We start from the raw sequence: 22,852 nt of genomic DNA on the forward strand, positions 1-22,852 counted from the left end.
ATATATATATATATATATATATATATATATATATATATATATATATATATATTTTATCGTATGATATCGTGATTCGTTAAAACTAGATATGTACGGTCGTTGGTCGTTGACGGATAGCAACGCCGCGCCATTTTGAATACTGACTTACTGCCGAATTGACTATTGTTCGACTTTATTTTTTTGCGTCTTGTAAGTTGTAACTGTGAAGTTTTAAGACAATATGAGTAATACTCAAAAACAAAAAAAAAAAACTTTATTTTCTTATTTTAGTACAAATAAAAAAATTTGTTTGGAAAATGATGAGGTAATTATAAAGATTAATTCTTATTTTGCCTTGATCCACACTAACCTCAATAGGTAACAAGTTAGGGGATTTTAAAAATGTATATTATGTACGAATTTATGGGTGTTAGGATGTATTATTATATATTTCATCCCCCCCCCTAGCAAAATTCCTAAATACGCCACTGATGAGTAGTATTCACGTGAAACCTTATGAGCTCGGACAAACGAATTTTCATCGTGACGATCACGTTATTGGATTCGAAGAATTTTGAGAAATTTACGCATACGACGTATTATATTATCCCTAGACATTATTATTCTTATCATTATGCGGTGTACTTAATCCGTTGTACATTATTTACATGATTTCGGAATATTATTGAAAATCTGATCAAATAAATTTCCTTACAAGTTTTGTCAACGGCTCATGGTGTCAACGTGCGGGCGTTAAAAAGTTACCTAACCGGTGTCGAGACGTGCTTAGTGACGCGATGTTAGTCTCAAGCGGGACTCATTTTCATTCCTTCTCCTTCGCAGGTCCCCATCGTAGTGTGGTTTGGCAAAACGCACAACAGAATTTTATCGTATTTCCCGGTGGAACGCTTCCGTGGCACAATAATATCTGCAGGAAGTGAGTGGGATTATTATTATTTTTTTTTCCTGGCACCCACCCACACCGTTGTTTCATCCAAAAGTTTCGAAAATTTATACCGAAAACGAGTACCGGTTAAATTGCATACCTGGAGACTTTCAAAATCAAAAACAACACACAGTGTTTCGCTGATGCAACTCTTAATCGACTCTGTCTCCGTTATTTATTATTTATAATAGTTTTTACTGGCTAAATGTAATAAAAGTTTAGGTACAACAATACATTTTAAAATGTATAAAAAATATTTTACGATATAATTGAAAAAAATAAAAACAATACAATATATTAATATTGTACATGAAGTAATTGACTTCTAAACATCTTGTTTTGATATTTCGGTCATATAACATGATCATAATATGGATCTCGTGCTTTCAAACGTTTTTAGCAAGTATAATTTAGAATACTCATAAAACCTTTAGTATTCTATTCACATTAAATTTATTTCCTATATAAACGTCAAAAAGTTATGAATAGTATACCAAATGTATGTAATAATATTTTCCTAGTCTATACAAAACGAACGTACATAGTCCAGATGTTCGAACAATAAATATTATATGTTCGAAGAAGTTTTATAGGTATACTCTATACAGGAGATGAAGAAACAATTTTTAGAATTATCATTGATCCCATTATTGTTAACTTTGATGAGTTAAAATATTTGCGACGGTGCAAGCTAAATTATATAAGCCAATGTCTCAATAATCATAAAGTAAATGTAGTTTATTCACAGAAAGAGCTATTTAAGAATTCTAGGTAGAAACAACTCACTGAAGAGATGTGAATGCAGATTTAAGTTTATATTTTGAGTTTAATATACGATATTTATGTGTGCATCAGAAAATCGGTTGCGTTTTGAATTTTAGACGACCAACCGAAACAGGAATAAAATAAAAGAAAAAACGAATTACGTAATGTGCAATTTCATCAGTCAGATGTTGAATATATTATAAATTGGTACAATATAGTAGTTAATGGGGTGAGAGTAAAAAATAATTGGATAAAAACAACGCAAATAGGTGCGTTAACACATAGGAAAGAAGGATGCACGTAAAATAAATTAATGATTAAAAACGATGTTGGTTTGGTTATCAATAAATCACAAGTAGAAAGTTTCTATCAGAGTGAATCATTACACCAAAACAGAAACGAAGACATACTTAAGGTTGATTTGGCAGTAACTGTAGTTTCGAAAACATATTACGTTTAAACCAGAGAGTTGTACCGAAAACGTATCGTACAAAAGACGGAGCGGATGAAGAATGTTGTATTTAAGAACAAACACGTTAAGGGCGCACAGTAGATTGATGAGTATGTGGATATATAAATATTGCAGTACCCAGGATGTAGTTCGGATATGAATCAGTAGCCAGATGATTACGTGAAGTTTAATAATACGACCGTTAATATCATATAACATATCGTCGACGAAGAGAAATTTTATTCCAATGTAAAAGGCCAAGAGCATTATAAATAGTAACGCACACCGAGTCATTTAACCGATTTACAGATTTAAAAACAAAAAATAAATACAGGGTGACTCATGAGGGTCCAATATTTTCAAATGGTGGAAGTAATAAAAACTCCATTACTCCATTACTTTAAATTATCTGGTCCTCGTGGAACATTTAAGCATGTATATAAACAAACGAATGCGATCAAATAATCGCGCGGTATACGATGTTATTTAAATCATTATTTATTATTATTTTTTCGCTTACAACGACAATGTGTACGCACATGCCAATGGTAACGGGACTAGAGTGCAAATCATACAGCTTTAAATCGATTATAATAATGTGTAAATTGCGTATATTACATTGTACATTAATGAGGAGATTTAAAATAGCCGAAAATATTGTAGCCGACACGTATTTCGTCCTAACTTTATTTTAGCCGACACATATTTCGTCCGAACCGTATTTTAGCCGACAGGATTTGTCATTTGAGCATGGTAATATCATATGGTGGTAATAGTTTATACTACAGTTATAGATACTATGTTATGATAGTCAGATAGGTACTAGTCAGAACTGGCGAAAGCTATGGGCGACCGGGGTACCTAACTGAAAATTATTTTTATTTAATTTATATTTTAATACATATTAACAATCTACAATTTTATAAGTTAATAACATTATTACAATATTAAATAATCAGGTAATAAAGTTTAAAGTTATAATACAAAATACCTACTTAAATTTTATTTAAACTTACTAAAAAACTTAATTTTACTTCTACTCAAACTAGGTAATGAGTGGATTAAGGGCGTCAAAAAATCTTAGATCATATTATATCCTTATCTATAATCTAATCAGTAATACGGTATAACAGCGGTTTCCAACCTTTTTAGTAGTGCGGACCATTAATTTCTTAAAAAATTGTTGAGGCCCATCAATAGTTATATATGTATAATGTGCACATACATCAGTTATTACAATTTATTTATTAAAAAACAATTGTTTATCAAAAAGTAGAACTTCATTGAACCAGATTATTCAAGAGTTAAAGAATTTAATGTAATTTTGGATTGTTCCCCACGAGAGAATCAATATTTGGATTAAAAATGAAAAGTTTTAGCCTTAAATCACTCAAAATTCAATTTATTCCTACATTTATTTTTTAAAAAGTAGAAAAAGCTCGTTCACACAGACACATAAGTTGTCGAAATATAGCCCACCAAGTTTCTAAGTAAAATTTTAGAAATAGCTGGAAAGTCTTGCCAAATATTTAACTAGAAGAGTAATAATGGTGTATTTTTAAAAACTGATTTTAGGGTCTGATCACATGAGAGTTCAATCAACGAATCTTTTTCACTTGCTGATATTTAATATTTTAAAAATATATGTAAGTAATATATATATAATATAGTTCACGGCCCAGTACCACCTGATCATGGCCCATGGATTGGGAACCGCTACGGTATAAGATAGTAGGAGATAACATATTTTAGGAGTGTCGGCTAACTATTATACGCGTTCCCTACATTAATGTTACGGAAATTTCGTACGAACTCGATGGTCGTCCGTAATGGTATCGTTCGTTTTTCGGTAATTAACGAATCGCACGTCACGCTAGCTTAAGGAGACGTTGTCGTCCTGCATTGTACTTGCAAGCGTCTCAGTACGAGGTCTGCGGAATGTTTAACCACATCGTCCGGTTCAATGTGGTTTACGGTAACTGCAACACGCGTATGGAATGCGCATCGCTGGGATTCGTTTTTTCATCTTTTGAAAAATTTTTATTCGTTTTCATACTTACCGCGAACGCAGACGATCGTTTTCACACTGTCTTGCATATAATTGGGAAACGTTTTTTTTTTTTATTTTCCTTAATCCGTGTACCCGATGTTGCACGATGTCTCGTAAAAGGAAATACGGTGTACATTATTTTTTGTGTCCCGTATATTATTGTAATCCGTACATGCAGTCGCTACAACGTAATATATTTTTAAGTAAAAAAAAAAAAATGGATCCTAAGTACCAGCAATGGTCGAAAGTTCTTGAAACACTCAATAGACCGCAGATACGCTGCATTACCATGTAAATCCTTCGAAAGGCATTACGTTTCACGGAGACGATTTTCAAATATCCCGTATACGTGTAATGTATAAATTTGTTCGTGGTAAAATAAAAAATCTAGTTCTTGTTATACATAGTAATAGTCGTAATAATAACAATTATGTTTATACGACGCGGTAGAGTACATTACGGATTGTGTCTCGTGCGTCGGAGTAACGTAACAGAAACACTAATCGACTAGAGTTTTGCGATCAGAAAAAAAAAACGAATACTATTAAATGGTTCGAAGAAACAGGTGCGGAAACTTAAAATGGTTGAATGTTATGTTACGATGGCCGTTTTCAGAGCCGGTAGTATCATAGGTAGAAGGACTAGCTAGAAACTATTATGGTGTGTATGGTTAGCAGCGGAAGCAGAACAACGATATGGTCTTATTTATATGAAAAACTGAATAGAAGCGTTGAACAAGCCAGTAAAAAAAAAAGGTGAAATCCGGATTGCCCACTCTACCGATCCGATCACTGGCCAAGTAATAAAACACAATAGCCAATAAATACACGATTTTATGGTTACAGCAAACTGTTTGTTATTCAAATACACATGCATTCAAATATACAGTGTTCAAACGTCAAAATGTAAAAATAATATTTTTTTATGCACAAAAAAACAATGCATACCTAAACAATGAAGTATAATTGGGGCATGTACCAGTTGCCCCCAAAAGTACATTTTTTTATACCAATTCTCCCCAAATTACCTAGAGCAAAATGTACCAGTTGCCCTCAATCAAATGTACCAATTGCCCTCACATGTTAATATATACACGATTACAATATATAGCCTGTAAAATAGGGGAGGTAAATATACAAATTATAATTAAAATTATTTATAAAATAATGTAAGATAGTATAAAATGATAAAATCAAATTTTGATATTTGCAATTATATATGATATTGTATTTTGTAATAAATAATAAATATAATATATTATACAAATAGTATGGATAAAATGAAAATTGTAATAATTGAATAATAACCTACTACTAGGTGCAAAGCCAGGATTTTACAAAAACGTAAATTTAGACGCGTCTAAGTGGATAGCCGATTTATAACGATGATATTAACGACAATTATATTACGCTTTATCGGAATACACTAGTTATTATCATTTATTAAACCTATCTTTATTAGTAGTTTTTTTTTTTTGTTAGACATTATTATATAATACGATGTATACCTATATATATGTCTTTGATAGGTACATTTTAGTAGACGAAAAGCACTGACGTTGTTAACACGATGGAAAATATTACGCGAGTGTATAGTGAAAAGGGCAATGTTTTGTTAGTTTTAAATAATTATACTTTTTAATTTTAATTATTATTTTATTAACTTTTTCATATTATATGATGTGTACTACGATTTATATTGAATTGTTTTATTTCTATCGTTATAATTTTCATTTTATCTATACTATTTGTATAATATATTATATTTATTATTTATTACAAAATACAATATCATATATAATTGCAAATATTAAAATTTTTTCATTATTTTATACTATTTTACATTATTTTTATAAATAATTTTATTTATTATTTGTATATTTACCTCCCCTATTTTACAAGCTATATATTGTAATCGTGTACATATTAACATGTGAGGGCAACTGGTACATTCAGTTGGGGGCAACTGGTCAACACCCCTATAATTGATACCTAAAAAAAAAAATTACTACATTGGAAGTGAAAAAATAGCAGGTATACTGGGGAATTTGTTATTTAAAATTATTTGAAAAATTTTTGAAATAAATAAAAGTAAAAATATCTCTGAAAACACAATATTTTATAGAGCAAAACTCGTATCCTCGAAAATGATAATAATGGGTATCCATAATACTTTGAAAATGTTATGTTTAATAATATAAAACGAAAACTGAAAAATCAAATAAAACGATTCGTATGTTAATGATGCATATACCTTTCGTATGATAATGTATTGATTCGTTATTTATTATTGGGATGGGGATTATATTACATTTTGTATTGTTTTCAAAAGCTTTCTATACGATGATCGTATTGTTACAAACTTGTTTGGTATACATTTTAAAAAGAATTTAAAAGTAAATATAAAATTTGTTGACAATTTGTTAGACTTTTTGATTTCAAAGTCATTTTATTCACTTTTTTAGAACTTATTCTGGTTTTATAATGAATTTTTAGAGTTTTCGAATCCGAAATTCTGTTGAAATTTTATTCAAATATTTATCCACGCTTACATGTATACGAGTAAACACAACGAGTGTAAAGTCTATTCGTTTTATATTATCGTACAAGGATGGTTCGTTGTTTTATCGTTGGTTATGTAGAAACCTAACCAAACATTTAATTTTTAATCAATTATACTAAAATCATCTCCAAATTAAGTATAAAAATACAAGGGTATTTCTTATATGAATTATTTAGAATTATGAGAACAAAATAAATTAGTATATTTTTTAACGTCATATTTCAGGGTTTTGAAAATGGTTAAATGCCCAGCCTGGATTATTATGATTTTATGTCGTCCTATGCTGACACGGTAAACAGAGGTTTTGATTAGACTATTTGACGGGGTTAGGGGAGTCGATGATTTAAAATTTTTAAGCGTTTATAGATATTTTAATACCTTTGCTAGAACTTCGATGGGCGTCGCAGCAATTTCAAGTTCGGTTTTTGTACCATTGAACGGCCTTATAATCCGTTTGTTCACCATCGTCTGAGAACTTGTACCTCATAAAATGCACGTTTTCTCGTAACCCTTCAATATTTGACTGATGCGATGACAACAATTACAAAATTAATATTTCAGCAAATCTTATGATGACATACAACTAACAACACACGCCGATCACACACTAAGTCTGGATGTTAACTACCGTGTGACACGTGAGGCCACATTAAATGGACCCGCTATAACAGTGGACGATTAAAAAAAAAAAAAAAAAAAAAAAAAAAAAAAACATTAATTGTTCTGCTAGTACGAATAATTAGAAAATAACGAGAACATAATTATTGTGTAGTGGCGTTGGAAAAAACTTAATCGGCAGTGTTGGGTTAGTTACTTTAAAAAAATTAATAAATTACTTTACTCGTTACTCATTACTAAAATTTAATTAAATTACATTACTTTTTAATAGAAAATAGTGTTTGATTTTATATAGTTGTAATATCCTGTTAACCAATATCTATTTGTATTTTTTATCGTTAGGATATCTATTTAGAAAAATATCTTGTTCATATTTTAGTGAAATTATTAATATAATACTATTAAAAAATGACAAACGACTCTTTGTATTTATTTATATTATTTATTTTTATTTATATCAATTATATTTATTTAATGTATTCGAATACAAATGTTCACGCGACTTATCATTTTATTTGATTAAAAGTATAATTATATACGTATAAATGTATTTCTTTATTAAAACTTTGTTTAACAATTAGTTTTGAATATTAGGTAACGAGTTACATATGAGGTACAACATAAAATAGAAGTTACTTACAAAGAGAAAGAGGAGAAATATTAAATTAAACTATAAGCCTAGTTAATAAAATATTATATATTGAATACGATGTTCATCAATATTAATAATTAATATTGTATTGTTTCAGAACTTGAAAAATCAGATTATGACCACCAATCTATGGGTTGAACAGGTAAAGTTTGATGAATATTACGATACTTCAGTAGAATATGCATATTTTCACGTTTCTCTTCAAAAACATCAATACTGATGAGATTTTTTTTTCTTTTTTTTGAGTACGTGTCATTATCAGAGTGTGCGAAATTTCAAGGATCATCGAACACCCAACGTTTTATCGAAACACCACGTAATTTACATACTTTTATTTAAAGCCAAGATAATAAATTAAATAAATGAATAAAATAAATTATTATAAATAATATATAAAGAGTACATACAGTGGCATATTTCCAAAGGTTTCCCGGATCTCGATCTCCCCAAAAAAAAAATGAATGTTCAAAGTCATAAATCACACGCTATAAAGGTATAGAGTAAGAAAACATTAGTTAATATAATGTGATTGTAAATACGAGTAACTTCATTTGTATTTATAATAATAATAAAATAATACAATTATTAATTCATACTTTATACTTATTTACTATAATATTACAAGATTATTTTTTTCTTAGAAAACTTTAATCCTTGCCACGAGAAATTTGAAAATACGCCACTGCATATATATATGTACTATAATTCAATGTTCTGTACACAAAATCATCTTTTTTTTTTTAAAAAAAAAAGATGCTTATTTTAAATAATAATAATTGTCGATAAATTTTAAACCACTAAGTTGTGGCGTTGTCAAACGTTTTAGTTTGTAATTCAATTTGGCATAAACGTTATGAAAAACAAAAAAATAGTATCCCGGAGACTAATAAAAATTGTGAGATAAATAAATGCAATATAAAAAGTAAGTTGGAATAAATATATTTAACTAAAAATGCTGACATACATACTGAAAACTTTAATAATAAAGTATAAGATTTTGCATAGTTTCATATATGAGCAAAACAAAAAGAAAGGCATTTGGACTATATTCATAGCACTACTTATATAAGTAAATAATTAATTTACCCGTTCGAATAATAATCATTAAATACTTAAAATTAAGAAATTAAAATTATAATTAGAAAATTAAGAAGAACGAATTATTAAATTACTATAATAAACGTTGAAATTATATTTTTCACTCAGTCTTCTTATTTACATTTAGTTCACAGGGCAAGTCCACTGATGTGTTTATAGTCATAGATATAACAAAGTATAGGATAATATGAAATACCATTGAGATTTTGACATACCATTGTTTTTGACTAAACTCTATGTCTACATATGGATAAATGCACAAGTTTAATTTTAGTAAATACGATGATTATAATAATATATATTAAAGTGTTCGTGTATATTGTAGTTTCCAAGGGACGGTTGTATATACTATATTTTCTAAGGGAAGGCTGCGGAGACTATTGAATGTCGTATAAGTCTATAGAAATAGTAATTTTCGTTATTAAAATATAAAGGGTGAAATTTGCATGAACCGCTTGGGCGCATACGGTTTGCCGAGCATAAAGACCGCTATATTATTCCGCGACGCATTGCGCCGCGATGTTTACCTAATAAAGATATCACGCTCGTGCGGAAATTAATGAACTAAATTTTCTCATAAATTAAACTTAATAATATAATACATAGTCAAAACTTATTAGAGATAAAGAGAGAGATTCCTTGCGGTTATCAAAACGATAGCGTCTTGTGCGCGTGCACATATTGTATGTGAATTACAATGTACGATTACCGAAACAGCGAACGGTCGATTAGGAAGGAATGCAGTGATAATATTTTAATTTAATACAAATACATTACAATAAGCGTAAGCTTTACTGTGTCAGTTTCGATGTCTATTCGCCTGTGTTTGTGTGTGCGTAATATGGATGAGTCTTAAATTACATCACATATCTAAATGATACGTGATAAGAAAGTAGACTTTATCAGTTGACCACGCCGATAGCATACGTCAACATATACATGATATGCATATTAAATTATCTTATGAGAGTCAGCGATCGGAAACTTCATGAGTAGATCATCATTGTACTTATGGCATTGACGAATCAATGTTCCGAATGTTTAAACGAAAGAAATTAAATATTTCAAAACTATTTAAATATTTGTACTCAAACTTATCGGTTATTTCTGCTTGTTATTGATTATGTCTATTATATAATGTGTGAATTGTATTTCTTCAATTTAATTTTTACGACGGTGATTTATTGCCTTGATATGAAATTTAATTTTCAAAAGTCGACATTTAAAAGTAAATATAGAATCTTCATTGTATATTTTCTTCAAATTTACCAGATTTAACTGTCAGACTGTTATATTGTTATATATACGTCAAAGTCAAAAATGTGGTATGTATAGCGAGAGAATCAAAATTACACGTTCATAAATGAAATAGCATTCCTAGTGAAATCGTCATTCGCGTACGCGCTGTATTATCGCACACACATGTATTTAAAATGTTCACGCTTATTTATTATTATATCTGTGTCAACAACTACGATTCTTTTTTTTCACGCATCATATCAAAAATGAAAAATCACTGACTCAAACTCTTCATCGAACGCTCGAAACTTCGAGGGTCCCACGGTTAGATAACAAAAATTTTAATTAATCTGAACACTCGTTCCGTGTAATATCATTACATAACCGAACGCGGCCGTCAATGACGGCTGCCAATACGTCCGATAATCGTCCACCGATAGCACCCATTAAAATATCAAATAGCTATTCTATCGCAAAAATAACAACAAGCTCCCAAAACGATAATTATACAAATGAAACTGATAATGACAGCAACCACTGCTTAATAACCTAACCTGGTTTATCTCCCAAACTAAAACAATCTACCTCAATCCAGCTTAAACAACTTAATGGGTACTCTGTGCTTAGAAATTCAGTAGATAATGATATGGAAACTAATCAAATTAATTCGAATTCGAATGAAACAAAAATCCATATACCATCGCCTATATTTATTAAATCTAATAACGAATGTTCAGAATATTCGAGTACTAAGATTTTTGTGATGCGATAAAAAAAAAAAAATTATTCAAATGAGTTCTTTAGTAAAAGTAATTTAAATTAATTAGAATTACAATAACACACTACCGACTCATATCAAAAAGTTATGTATTTATTGAAGGATAAAAATGAAAACTTTTATACATATTAAACCCAACAGAAAAAATCATTCCATATAGTGATTTGCAATTTACATCACAAAACCGATGAAAACTTCATAAACAATGATCCAAAAGCCCATGGTTATTTAGCTATTAAATTATTAGCAACAACTGATAAGGAAAAAGCAAATATTTTTGACTCCCAATTAGTCAAAACATTTAAATCGCACCCACTCATCACCTTAGGAAATAATTTTAATGTTAAAATACGTAATTTCCTGTCAGCACAACTATCCATATTACCTGTGAAACCAATTTCCCAGGAGAAACTAAATTTTTGATTTAAAAATTACCTTCGTGTAAGGCATCTGAAAATTAGCTTATAAAAAACAAAATCCTTAAAAACCTATCTCTTAAAACCTTAACGTTTCTTACCCATATTTATAATGGAATATTTCGATTGTTAGACTTCCTCAAAATTTGGAAATTCGCTGTCATCATACCTAAACACCTGTTCAAATCATACCGACCAATAAGTTTACTCCCCGTTCTAGGAAAACTTTTTGAAAAGGAATTTCTAAAAAGTCTACGTTTTATTTTCCAAAATAACCATTTAATCTCAAATGACCAATTTGGATTTAAAAATAGGTATTCATCTATTCACCAAATCTATAGCCTTACCGACGAAATCTCAACTGCCCTAGAAAAATAATAATACTGATCAGGACTCTTTTTAGACATCGTTCAAGCATTTTATAGAGTGTAGCATGTAGGTCTTCTATACAAATTAAAACACTACATGCTCGCTCCATACTATTTCAATACAAAACTAAAAAAGTTTACCGGATCAGAATATGATAGAATATAACAGAAAATGTTATAAGCGTTAGAAAATTATATTTTGATTTTTTTGCGCTGCTCTGGTAAACTTTTTTAGTTCGCTGGAAAGAGCAACTTCGTTATATTACATTTTTAAATCTTACATAAGTATACATATTGAAATGTTTATCAACTTTAACTACCAAAAATATGCAAATTTCGTGATTTTTATCAACATTTCATATTCAAATGCTTATTTTTAAAAATTGTGACTGCGGGTTTTTAAAAATTTTTCATTGTATCAAAATTTCAACATTTTATGGCCAACTAACATTTTTTTACTGACGTTATACAAAAAAAAAAATAGGATAGTGGAGAAAAAAAATATTTTATTCATAGTCTACTGTCTACAAATATTAAATAATTAAATATATATAAAAGAAACCATAATTTTTTAAATATCATCAAGTCGGCAAATTTAATCAGTTGAAATGACGCCCCAGATTTTTACTATAAAATAGACAAATTTATCTTCACAGCGACATTGAATGCAACGAACACTCCGAGAATTATACAGCCGTTCATCATGTGTCTCTTATACTAAGGTCCAAATTCGGCTTTGGATTTGGGCTTGTTGCAGTGCACCGGTAACAAGGTTTTCTTGGACATCGGATACGCGATCGTGTTTAGGGTGATCCGACGAGACATGTTGGAATTTATGTACCACGTCACTTTCGAGTTATCCATCGTGCTTAACATACATATGCATACGCACTTAAGTCGTTATTAAGTTAGAAATGTTGAAATTAAATTTTGACAAGTACGTGTCTCATTTCAAGATATTGTCAGTCATTTTCTCTTTTTTAGTTCTCATAGTATATATAAATATACCTTAACGTCAATATACAAATATAGAATTACCAATAGTTTTTTTTTTTTTAATACTTTTAAATGATTTAAGTAAATTAAGTCGAAAATGACACAACAGACAACTGAGAGACACCTTCCACCCGTATGAAAATGTATTAATATATGTATATATATTTTTTCGTTACTTGGATTTATAAAATAATTATGATCTACCGAATGAAGATTACCCTCAACTTTCCCACCCACTAAAAATATATTTAAAATAAAAATTATAAAAGTTAATAATTTATTTACGATGAAAATATTAGAACGATAATTGTAAATAGATTCTACGGGATTTCAAAACCAGATATCAACACAGTTAATACACAAAATGGACATAAAAATATGGAAACAAATAGGATGACTTACCTCATGAAACAATTACTCGAACATGAACTGCTGTGGAGCACATTGTACCTGTAACGCCAACAGTAAGGTACAATTATAAAAATATAATAGACCGCCAAATACCGCATAATTTAACGATGTGATGCAATAAATTATTGTTACTTTTGAAACAAAACAACAGTGTATAATAGTTTCTATCATTTATTTGTATTAAATGTGTAAATATAATAAACACGTTATGCTATTGATTTGGCTGACCGTCGATTGCTGACATAGTCTGTTCAGTATCTTTTAACAATTTCTGCCATTTTAGTCGTAAAATGTTTGTTTAGAAAGTTGTCAACTGTAGTACTGAAGTTATTGAAAAATTGTATTTATACCAATGATTATATACTTGTAATTGTATTGAGCTAACCATTTATTATTTGATTACCAGATTTATTATTTATTTATGAATGTTACTTGGTGACGTGAGTATTTTACCGTTAAAAATATAAACATAGATCCATTCATGTATATTTAAATCAGTAACGTTGTATTTAACGTAGTAAAAAATTGGATTGTCATTTAGTATCTACATATATAAAAAGATGATATTTGTAATTGAAGTAACCAAAACATTATTTTCGATTATCTATTTCTATTTAATAATGAATGATTTAATTTTTTTTGCATTATTTGTTATAGAATAATAATTAGGTATAAGTTTTGAATTGGTATTTTCATAATTATAGTCCATTAAACATAAGTGTTAAAACTATAGTGTACAATTGTCGAGTGGGCTATATAGTGTGCTTATAATAATAAAAAAAAAAAATATCTGTTGTGGAAGTCAGCTGTTGATTGTAGGTTATATGATACATACATTGATAAATGTCTTATATAATTTATAACAATTTTGAATTTTTCAAAACAATTAAATACATTTTAGACTGAATATATAGTCATATGTATGACTAGAGAACTTATTTGTCGATCTGAGCTGACACAGTTTTACAAAAATTTAAAAGGTTTGACTGATCTATAAAAAATCTATAGCTCAATAATTGGTTCTCTTATGGTTGTTAATTTATTTATAGCCATTCTTGCTTGACAGAATCTGCAGGTTGGTTACCATTTATCCCTGAACAACACGTTCAAACATTTTTATGGTTTGTTAGTCATCAAAGTTCTAGTTATAGAAATTATATTTAAATAACGACGGTAGAGCTGTGACATTGATACGGTATACTTCAGAGTGGTACAGCATACTTTCATTTTTTTATTTAACGAAATGTGAAATACTATTGGCTAGACAGCTTGTAACGACTGACAAGTGATAAAGAAATATAGTTGTAATAACAACTGACTCCACACCAAAAACCCGAAACGACATCTGCACATTTGTTGGTGTAGGTAATGTATATACCAAAGCTACATTTTTTTTTTTTTTAAAAACAGTGTGTAACCTGAAAATTTTACCAAACAAACGCTCCAGTGTACGCTACCATTGAAAAATTTAAAACTTTTTGTTGAAACAAACAAAAAGCTAATGCGTATTTTATAAATCCAACGCTAGATGATTCAAACCGGTGACAGAGTATTACATTATACTAAATTTGATTACTATTTATTATTGGTAACTCTAATAATCATATATTGGACGTGGCAACCATCGCAGACAATTCGTACGTTTAACAATGTATAAACACTACGTGTGGGATCCTGCAGGGCGATTTAGCGTGCAAAGGATTTAGACTATTTACACGTTTAATTTCGATACACACGCTTCTATTGTTCGCGTGATATTAATGCATTTACAATAAATCACAAATCCATTAACAAAGAGTGAACAGAATCCCATGACTCAATAATAATTCACTCATTTAATGCCTATACAAAATACTGATTCGTTATTTTTAATATAATTTTCGTTAATTCTTTTTTTTTTTAAAATAAATGTATACAAAATAAAAAGTACAGTCGAACACTATACTATTATAAAACATTTATACTGAACTATGTTGGAATAAATTAACGAGTAATAATAACAATGCACATCCAAATTAATCATATTTATTTAATTCCATCATTCAAAAAAAAAAAAGTATTAACCAATGTATTGAGCAAGAAATACAATACGAATACTAATCTTATTAATTACTATATATAATTACAATTTATGGAAAAATATTTTTTCTTGAATTGAACAAAAAATAAACATAATAACTAATCATTATATGACATTGATATTTAAAAAAATAATAATTAGACTAGTATAACAATAATATAAATCTAGTACATTATTAAAATACATATTTCGCAAAATAATTATATTCTTGGATATTAATGAATCATTAATAACGATTATCGTTACAATTTAGGATATTAATAAGACCTAAAAGTTTATTTATTAAAATAAGAAAAATTCATTAATTCTTATTCTAAGGTAAATATCAAGTAAACTACGAGGGACTATTTTTTTTTGTTACAATTGTGTTCTCTTACCCTCGATCTTCTTGAATTCTAAACTTTCAATCTAATAGAAATATCTTGCTTTGCGTAAGTCTAAAGAGCTATGTCACGCAAGCAGGTGTTAATTATACCGTAATTGTTTATTAAAAATTAATTATTGTATAATACTTGCATGAAATAAACGCACTCTTTATACAGATCACAAGTTAAAACCAACATTTTATAAGAAAATCATAATTATTAAAGATTAAATATTGTGTTTCGTAGTAAGAAACGTGTATTTTGTAATTTAACGTTTGAATATTTTTAAAAATGTGTAAACAAACAGTATGCTAACAGCCTAAATACAATTATTGTTCATTATGCGAAATACATGAACACTGTTTCTCGAACCTTTTTCAACTTATCTGATTCGCGTGATACACATTTACATGTTATTCGTATAGAAGTTGCTTACCTATTTGTGAATTTATTATTATTATTAAATAAAAATCCAAATGATTCGTTCAAAAATGGTAGAAATTAAGGAGAAAAAAAAAATCAGAAAAATACTGGATCATTTTATACCACACGATAAGTAAACTAATTATTCCGTAGAAATAAATAAATAGGAACCGAGACGTTTTAGTAATGAAATTATACTGCTGGAAGCTAAAAAGTTTTCTTCGTGTTTCGTAATGTGATCCCTCATACATACCCGCGTGCATCGAATATAGGTCATCTATAAATTTGCTATTAGCTGTACGCTACTCACTGAAACTTTATCGCAGTTCCACTCGTCCCCTAGATTTTCAAGACTAACTTACACGGAACAATATCGTATTGTTCGGTTCGAATTGCGATCTCCGTGATAATTCTTTAAACGACAAAACTATCGAAACTATCTTTGAAATGTGTATACTCGCACTGTTATTATAATAATATTATTATTATATATTTTCATAGAACGGTTCACAGACCGTTACCCATAATACATGACATAACGTTGTTTCGCAGTATTCTGTAATTGAGAATATAAAAACTCTTAGCGACGACTCGTTCATAAACTAAAAAGTTACAAGGTTAGTAGACAATCTTTGTAAAATGCCCGGTCAACGACGATATAACTAAATGTATAATAGTGTACACTGTCTAACCTCACTGTTCTCCGGCGAGATTTAATTAACAGAAAATATCGAAACAATTGAAACACTTTGAAATTCGTATTCGTTTGAACATGTTTTAATAGACTCTTATGATTTCTGAAAATAACGTATAGCTTTAATTGAGTGCCTTACTTGTTAAGTCCGTGGTGCACTTTCCACGTCCTTATAAATATAACGTGAAAGTTCTATGACAGTCGATTAAAAATGTCTCCTCGTGTTGTACAATCGAACCAAAACATAAACATCTGTGATCTTACCCATTGTTGTTAACTAAATGATAAAATTTCTTAAAATTGTGAGGACATAATCACAATCGTCGCACTCCTATTTCCCATCTTTATTCGTTGTGTTTGAGACTAATTTAAATAATTAATTATATGTGTATTTGTGTATTTTGAATGATTTAATAAACTATAGTTATTGTAAATAAGTCAATTAAGATTTGGATAATTTTTTTTTATAGTTAACAACAAGCTAATCAAATTAACGGTTTTTAATTAACTATAGTAATGACCATTTTTTGTTTTATTTACAAACAAATATGGTTTACATAAATCGCGAGAAAATAATTACTTTTTTTTTCTTTTTCTGCCTGCTATTTATAGCTTTAAATTGTATACGAGTATAAAACGTTAAGTTGATCAATCAGCTTATACAAATAGTCGTACGTTGTTTTAAATAAAAAAATTATTGTAGAAATCGTAAGAAAATAATAGCCGACAAATAACACAATATCATTATGAACAATGAAATAAATTCGCTTAAGCTAAAAAAGGATAACGGAACACAATGCAATTATATTTAAATAAATAATATTTTGAAAATATAAATAATTCATTACTGCTGCTAATACAGCTAGTAAAATAAAATCATAGTATTCACAATAAATATCTTAAAGATAAAACGAGTAAGGCTTATAATTATAAAAAAGTATAGACATATTTGCTTAAAAACAAAACCAACCAAAAAAATTATAATAATTAGCATAATATAACATTTAGTATAAAAATAATTCTATACAGTTACTGTGTCGGTTGATATGAATTGAAGAACACGATACGTAAAATTATTTTTATATTTTAATCTTCTTTACTGCACGCACATGCAAATCAAATTGACATACAAACTGCAACCGTCAAATATAATGTTATTCGTTAACTTTCTGTCGTAATAAATAAAACACCAGTCGTAGTTTTATCAAAACGTAATTGCGATTTCAATTTCGTTTTAGTTTTGTTTTTTATTTTAATAAAAAAATACCAATTTTGACGGTTTCGAAATATTTATAGCAGAACAAAAATAATACGTATAGTAATTTGCTCGTGCGTCTGTACGAATTCGTTTTTTTAGAACGAAAAGACTTACCCAGTTCTCACTTTTGACTTAAGTTCGAATTTTTCAATGATTAACCACTGCTGTATGTAGATGCCTGGCATATAAGGTGATTACTCCAATATGCTTATCCCTTTTTTTATGTTTAAATTATGCATTTGATGAAATATAATTTGGAAAATTCTAAAAGACTATACTGAATTTCAACACATTGATTATATTATTTTGTGTTTATTAATTTACCTCTAAAAAAGTATACTGTGACAATATTAACTTTGGTTTTTTACATAGGAACACCGTTTGTTTTTTTATAAATAATAAGTAATTATCTTGAATCGATAATTTAACACGGAATACATTTGGTCCAGTATGTTTATAACCAAATTTGATACCAGTGAATTTATACCATATTATAGTATGCGCATTGATGCATCCATACAGATAAGAACGTACAAGTATACAACTAAGACAACTAAGTAAAACATTTAGAATTTGCCTGTTAGCTAATCTGAAAACTTTTGCAAACTATTGTATTATTGATTACAAATGCACTGATTACTAAACGTTACTAATCGTCCGTTTTGATTTTTCGATGTTGATTATTGTGAAACGTTCTTTAAAATGATTTTCAGATATTAGTATTTTGGCTATTCTTAGGAATTAAAACAATGAGGAGATAATAAAAAAAGAAAATAAATCCGAGCCTCAAAGCCCATTCTGGTTGTATACCATTTATATACGAGTACTTATATATATATATTATTCCATACGTGAGCGTGTTATTTCACGCTCCAGAGCTCTTTGATTATAATAATAATGCATGTTTAGGAAATGATTACACACCATCAATCATCTTAACAATTTTAAAACATGTTAAGATATTTATTATTTCGATAGTAATCGCGTGATTCGCACAAAAAGGAACGTTAATTTAAATGTTTTCTCACGTTATTAAAAATTCAACTTTTATGACATTATACTATCATGTTCTCTTAATGTACGCATGGTATTATAATTAAATGGTTAAGAAACGTATACATGTTTACATTTATTCGCTTTTAAGGAGTAACTATAACCGTCCGGGTTTCTTTGTCTCCCTCTTCCATTATCCAACTTTAATAAATACACATTTACTTATTTTTTATTTGTTACAAAAGGTTGTTAGATGCCTCGAAAACATGTGTAATATAAATACAAATAAATTTACAACTTAATAGAGCAATTAAGTGCACAGAAAGATACGAACGCTAAGAAATACAAGTATTAGAAAACTTTTAATTGCCATGAGATAATGTGTGTAAACACATATAATTGACTTAAAGAAATTATGTATATAAAAGCGATTTTCGAATAATCCCAGTCAAGTACCAATTATAAAACGGAACCGTTAGATACGAATCCCTATCATTGCGCAATATTTCGTTCACACAACACTCCATGCATACATTGCATTTTAATTACTGTTATAAAAATTCCGATCGCCTTTCTGTCGATGTGGCTGATTTAAGTTTTCATTAAATCTACATAATATGATTTAAAAACAAAAACGCCGTGTGTTTGAAAATTAAACTATATTAATTAGTATGATAAAGTTTATATCGGGAAGTATTCAGAAAAAAGTTTTATTTTTTTTTTTTTTTTACGGCGGGAAAGGCTCGATGGATTTATGTTACACCTGTAAGCGGGCTTGAGACGTATAGCGACCAAAAAGAAGAATATATATATGTTGGCGTGGTAAGTGCCCAACAAAAATGTAGGGCTAGCTTGTTCGCCAGTTTAATAAATCTCGATAGCTTAAATTGTACAATAATTAAATACGTCCACGGCAACAACACAAATATATAATAATATAATGACAATGTTGGCCCTACAGTGGCACGACAATAAATAGTATAACAATAAAACAATATACCGGCCCTACAACGGCACGTCTACTAATAATTAAATAATATGCCTTTGACAGCTAGACCCGTCGGTCTTTTGAAATGCGTTTAAATCGTTCAAATCATGAAACACAAATACGGTCGACCAATTCAACTGAGCGACATAGCGCCGGAGTCTGTAATTAATAAACTAATACAACGAAAAGCACAATTTTACGCCAGTACGATCGTATGCCGATGGCCGTGGACGAAGAACTTGTAAGTCCCGTCACAGCACGACGATGAAAAACCATTCTGTTCACGAGTACCTCCAGAAAGTGACCTATCTGAAACGAGGTGACCGACAATACACACGTATATTAAAGTTACTGATCGCCACTTAAGCTAGTCATACACGATACAGTTTTCCGGAGAGGTTAGACTGTGTAGTTTGACTTCCACAGTTTTCCCCGATTTCCGATGATGGCAACGCGACTTCACACATACTCCGGTTCGCCGGATTGGCTGAAGTACTTAGTGACACACTCTCCGGTCCACAGTATATTGTATTTTCACTGTTCGAACGATAACATGAAACACGAGCATAAACGTTCCGGTACAGTTATGACTGCACAGGCCAAAAGAATCGTTTTTCGATTATTTTCCAGCCGCTTGTGCAGTCCCCGAAAACTGCGTGAACTTGTCACATGCATGTTCCGGAAAAACTGTGCAGTCCAGTGGCGGATCTAGCGTTTTGGCATCCATAGTCTTAATCACTCTAACCCCCCTCCCCCTATCACTCTACTAAAGAACCAGCATTATTTGGTCTAAACCCTTCTTTTCAATTTTTATTCAGATTTTTTTTATTAAAAAAAAAAAAAAAATATAAAATATAAAATCTTTAAAATAGAAAACTTCTAAAAAAAAAAAATATTTCATATCTATTATTTTACTTCAGATACCATTATTACCAGTACAAATAAACAATGCTTATACAGTCACGTAACGGAAATATAATTAGCCAGATATGAAAATATCTATAATTGAATAGTCGGATGTTTTCAATAAGTACATAGGTACTAATAAGTTATTAATAATAACTAGGTAGTAACTAACTGTAATTATTTTATAACAAATGAAATATTTTCAAATTGTAATAATAATTGTAATATTCTTACTATAGCCAATAGGTACGCATCATACAATGTACATATATATATATATATTATTATAACTTTTTAAAATTATTTTTATTCGTGTTTATATGACAAATATAAATATATATATATATATATATATATTAAAATAAATATACCTAATAAGTCAATAATAACACTTAATTCTATAAAAAAAAAGCCTCTATAAGCCTTTTAGCCTGCTCCCTAATCCGCCACTGGTGCAGTCCGCCTACGCAGTTCGACCTTTCTGGCAAACTGGATCGTGTATGGCTAGCTTTACCAAACGAAAAACGTGCATGGTCTATATAATATATAGTCATATTATGACTGCAGAAGACGGGAACAAGAACAAAACTCGAGAAAAACGATAATAACGTTGACGGACAACGAACGAGAACGAGGAAGAGAGAGATATTTCCGACGACATTCACCAAGAAAACCACGGCCGCCGGACACCAAAATGAAGATAAAACGCTACGGTAAAACGAAAATGACCGAACTTGTGAAACTTTTGCGATGATGAGATCATGACTCGGAGGAATACGCATAACACTACTTAACAAAACTTGAAAACGTGAAACAATTAACATTTTCGCTCGACGATAACGCTGCCGCGGAGGCCGTACACTGCGACCACCGCAACAGCGCACGAAAATGATAACACGAAACAATACGGACATCTGAAAACCGAAAACATATGAAAAATTATTCGCAACGTGAACAATATTATCGTTATATTATTCCGGTCTTATTCTGACGGTTACGTCCTCAAATTAGGGTTTTAGGAAAAATCAAAAATGCAGTTGACTTTATGAATATGGTCACATTAGAAAAATAAACATTTTCCAAAGAGAATGATTGAATTTCTACTGATTATTTGAAATTTGTGTAATTTATAAACTCAACTTAGTACTCAATAAGTAATAATTATGTAAGTTCACAATTTTCGCTTATTCGATGACTGATTAATCTATGACATTTAAATTTAAATATTGGTATACATATAACAGAAAAGATCCGTATTTGTTTTTAATATTTTACCATGCGATGGTCAAAATTCTAAAACACCAATATAAAATTTATTTGTGGAGGAGGTAAGTATTGTAATCCAAATAAATTGCATTAAACAAACTTTTCAGTGTGTTTGGGCAGTAGGTAAAAATCCTTAGAATAGGCCCTGATATTATCGTTTATTGTGTCCGATAAAACCGAAGCCATTTTATTTAATTTCAATACGCTTACTGGTCGTCTACTCATTTGAAGGACGATTTGAGGACAAAACTTTACTATCAATTGTTCTTTCACGAACTGGAAATAATCAACTGTCACCGCTTCGGTCTGCTTTTATTATAAAATTATTTCAATTAAACATTCAGTACACCGCACTCGTGTCGTCCAAAATAACGCGGTGGTACTGCACACACCAATCGGTACAGGATTGTTTATATTCGCGCGAAAGAATATAACCGAAAGGTGAAATGCTTCTCGGAATGTGCGTACACAGCGTTCGTGTACTTACGCGAAATTTCATCCGCTAACCCGCACACGCAAAACACACGCGTAAAGCCACACTGACACAAAA

The 22,852-nt window shown here is 29.6% G+C and overlaps 1 protein-coding gene across 5 annotated transcripts in view; it reads left to right on the top strand.

Annotated features, from left to right (window-relative positions):
• The window catches only part of LOC112682388 (acetylcholine receptor subunit alpha-like), a 276,407-nt gene that overhangs the window by 86,826 nt on the left and 166,729 nt on the right, over positions 1 to 22,852 (top strand). For 4 of the 5 annotated variants that reach the window (XR_003148507.1, XM_025552968.1, XM_025552970.1 and 1 more), the window contains exon 3: positions 8,121 to 8,165. Coding sequence is in view for 3 of the 5 variants with exons in the window: in XM_025552968.1 (XP_025408753.1) it covers positions 8,121 to 8,165 (45 nt within the window). In the remaining 2 variants the exon portion in view is untranslated. Of the gene's footprint in view, positions 1 to 8,120; positions 8,166 to 8,211; positions 8,340 to 22,852 lie in introns of those variants that run through there. The other variant, XM_025552971.1, reaches the window with a different exon arrangement.

The sequence above is a fragment of the Sipha flava genome, unplaced genomic scaffold, assembly GCF_003268045.1.
Source record: "Sipha flava isolate LNK unplaced genomic scaffold, YSA_version1 202_pilon_pilon, whole genome shotgun sequence".
Classification (NCBI taxonomy): Eukaryota; Metazoa; Arthropoda; class Insecta; order Hemiptera; family Aphididae; genus Sipha; species Sipha flava.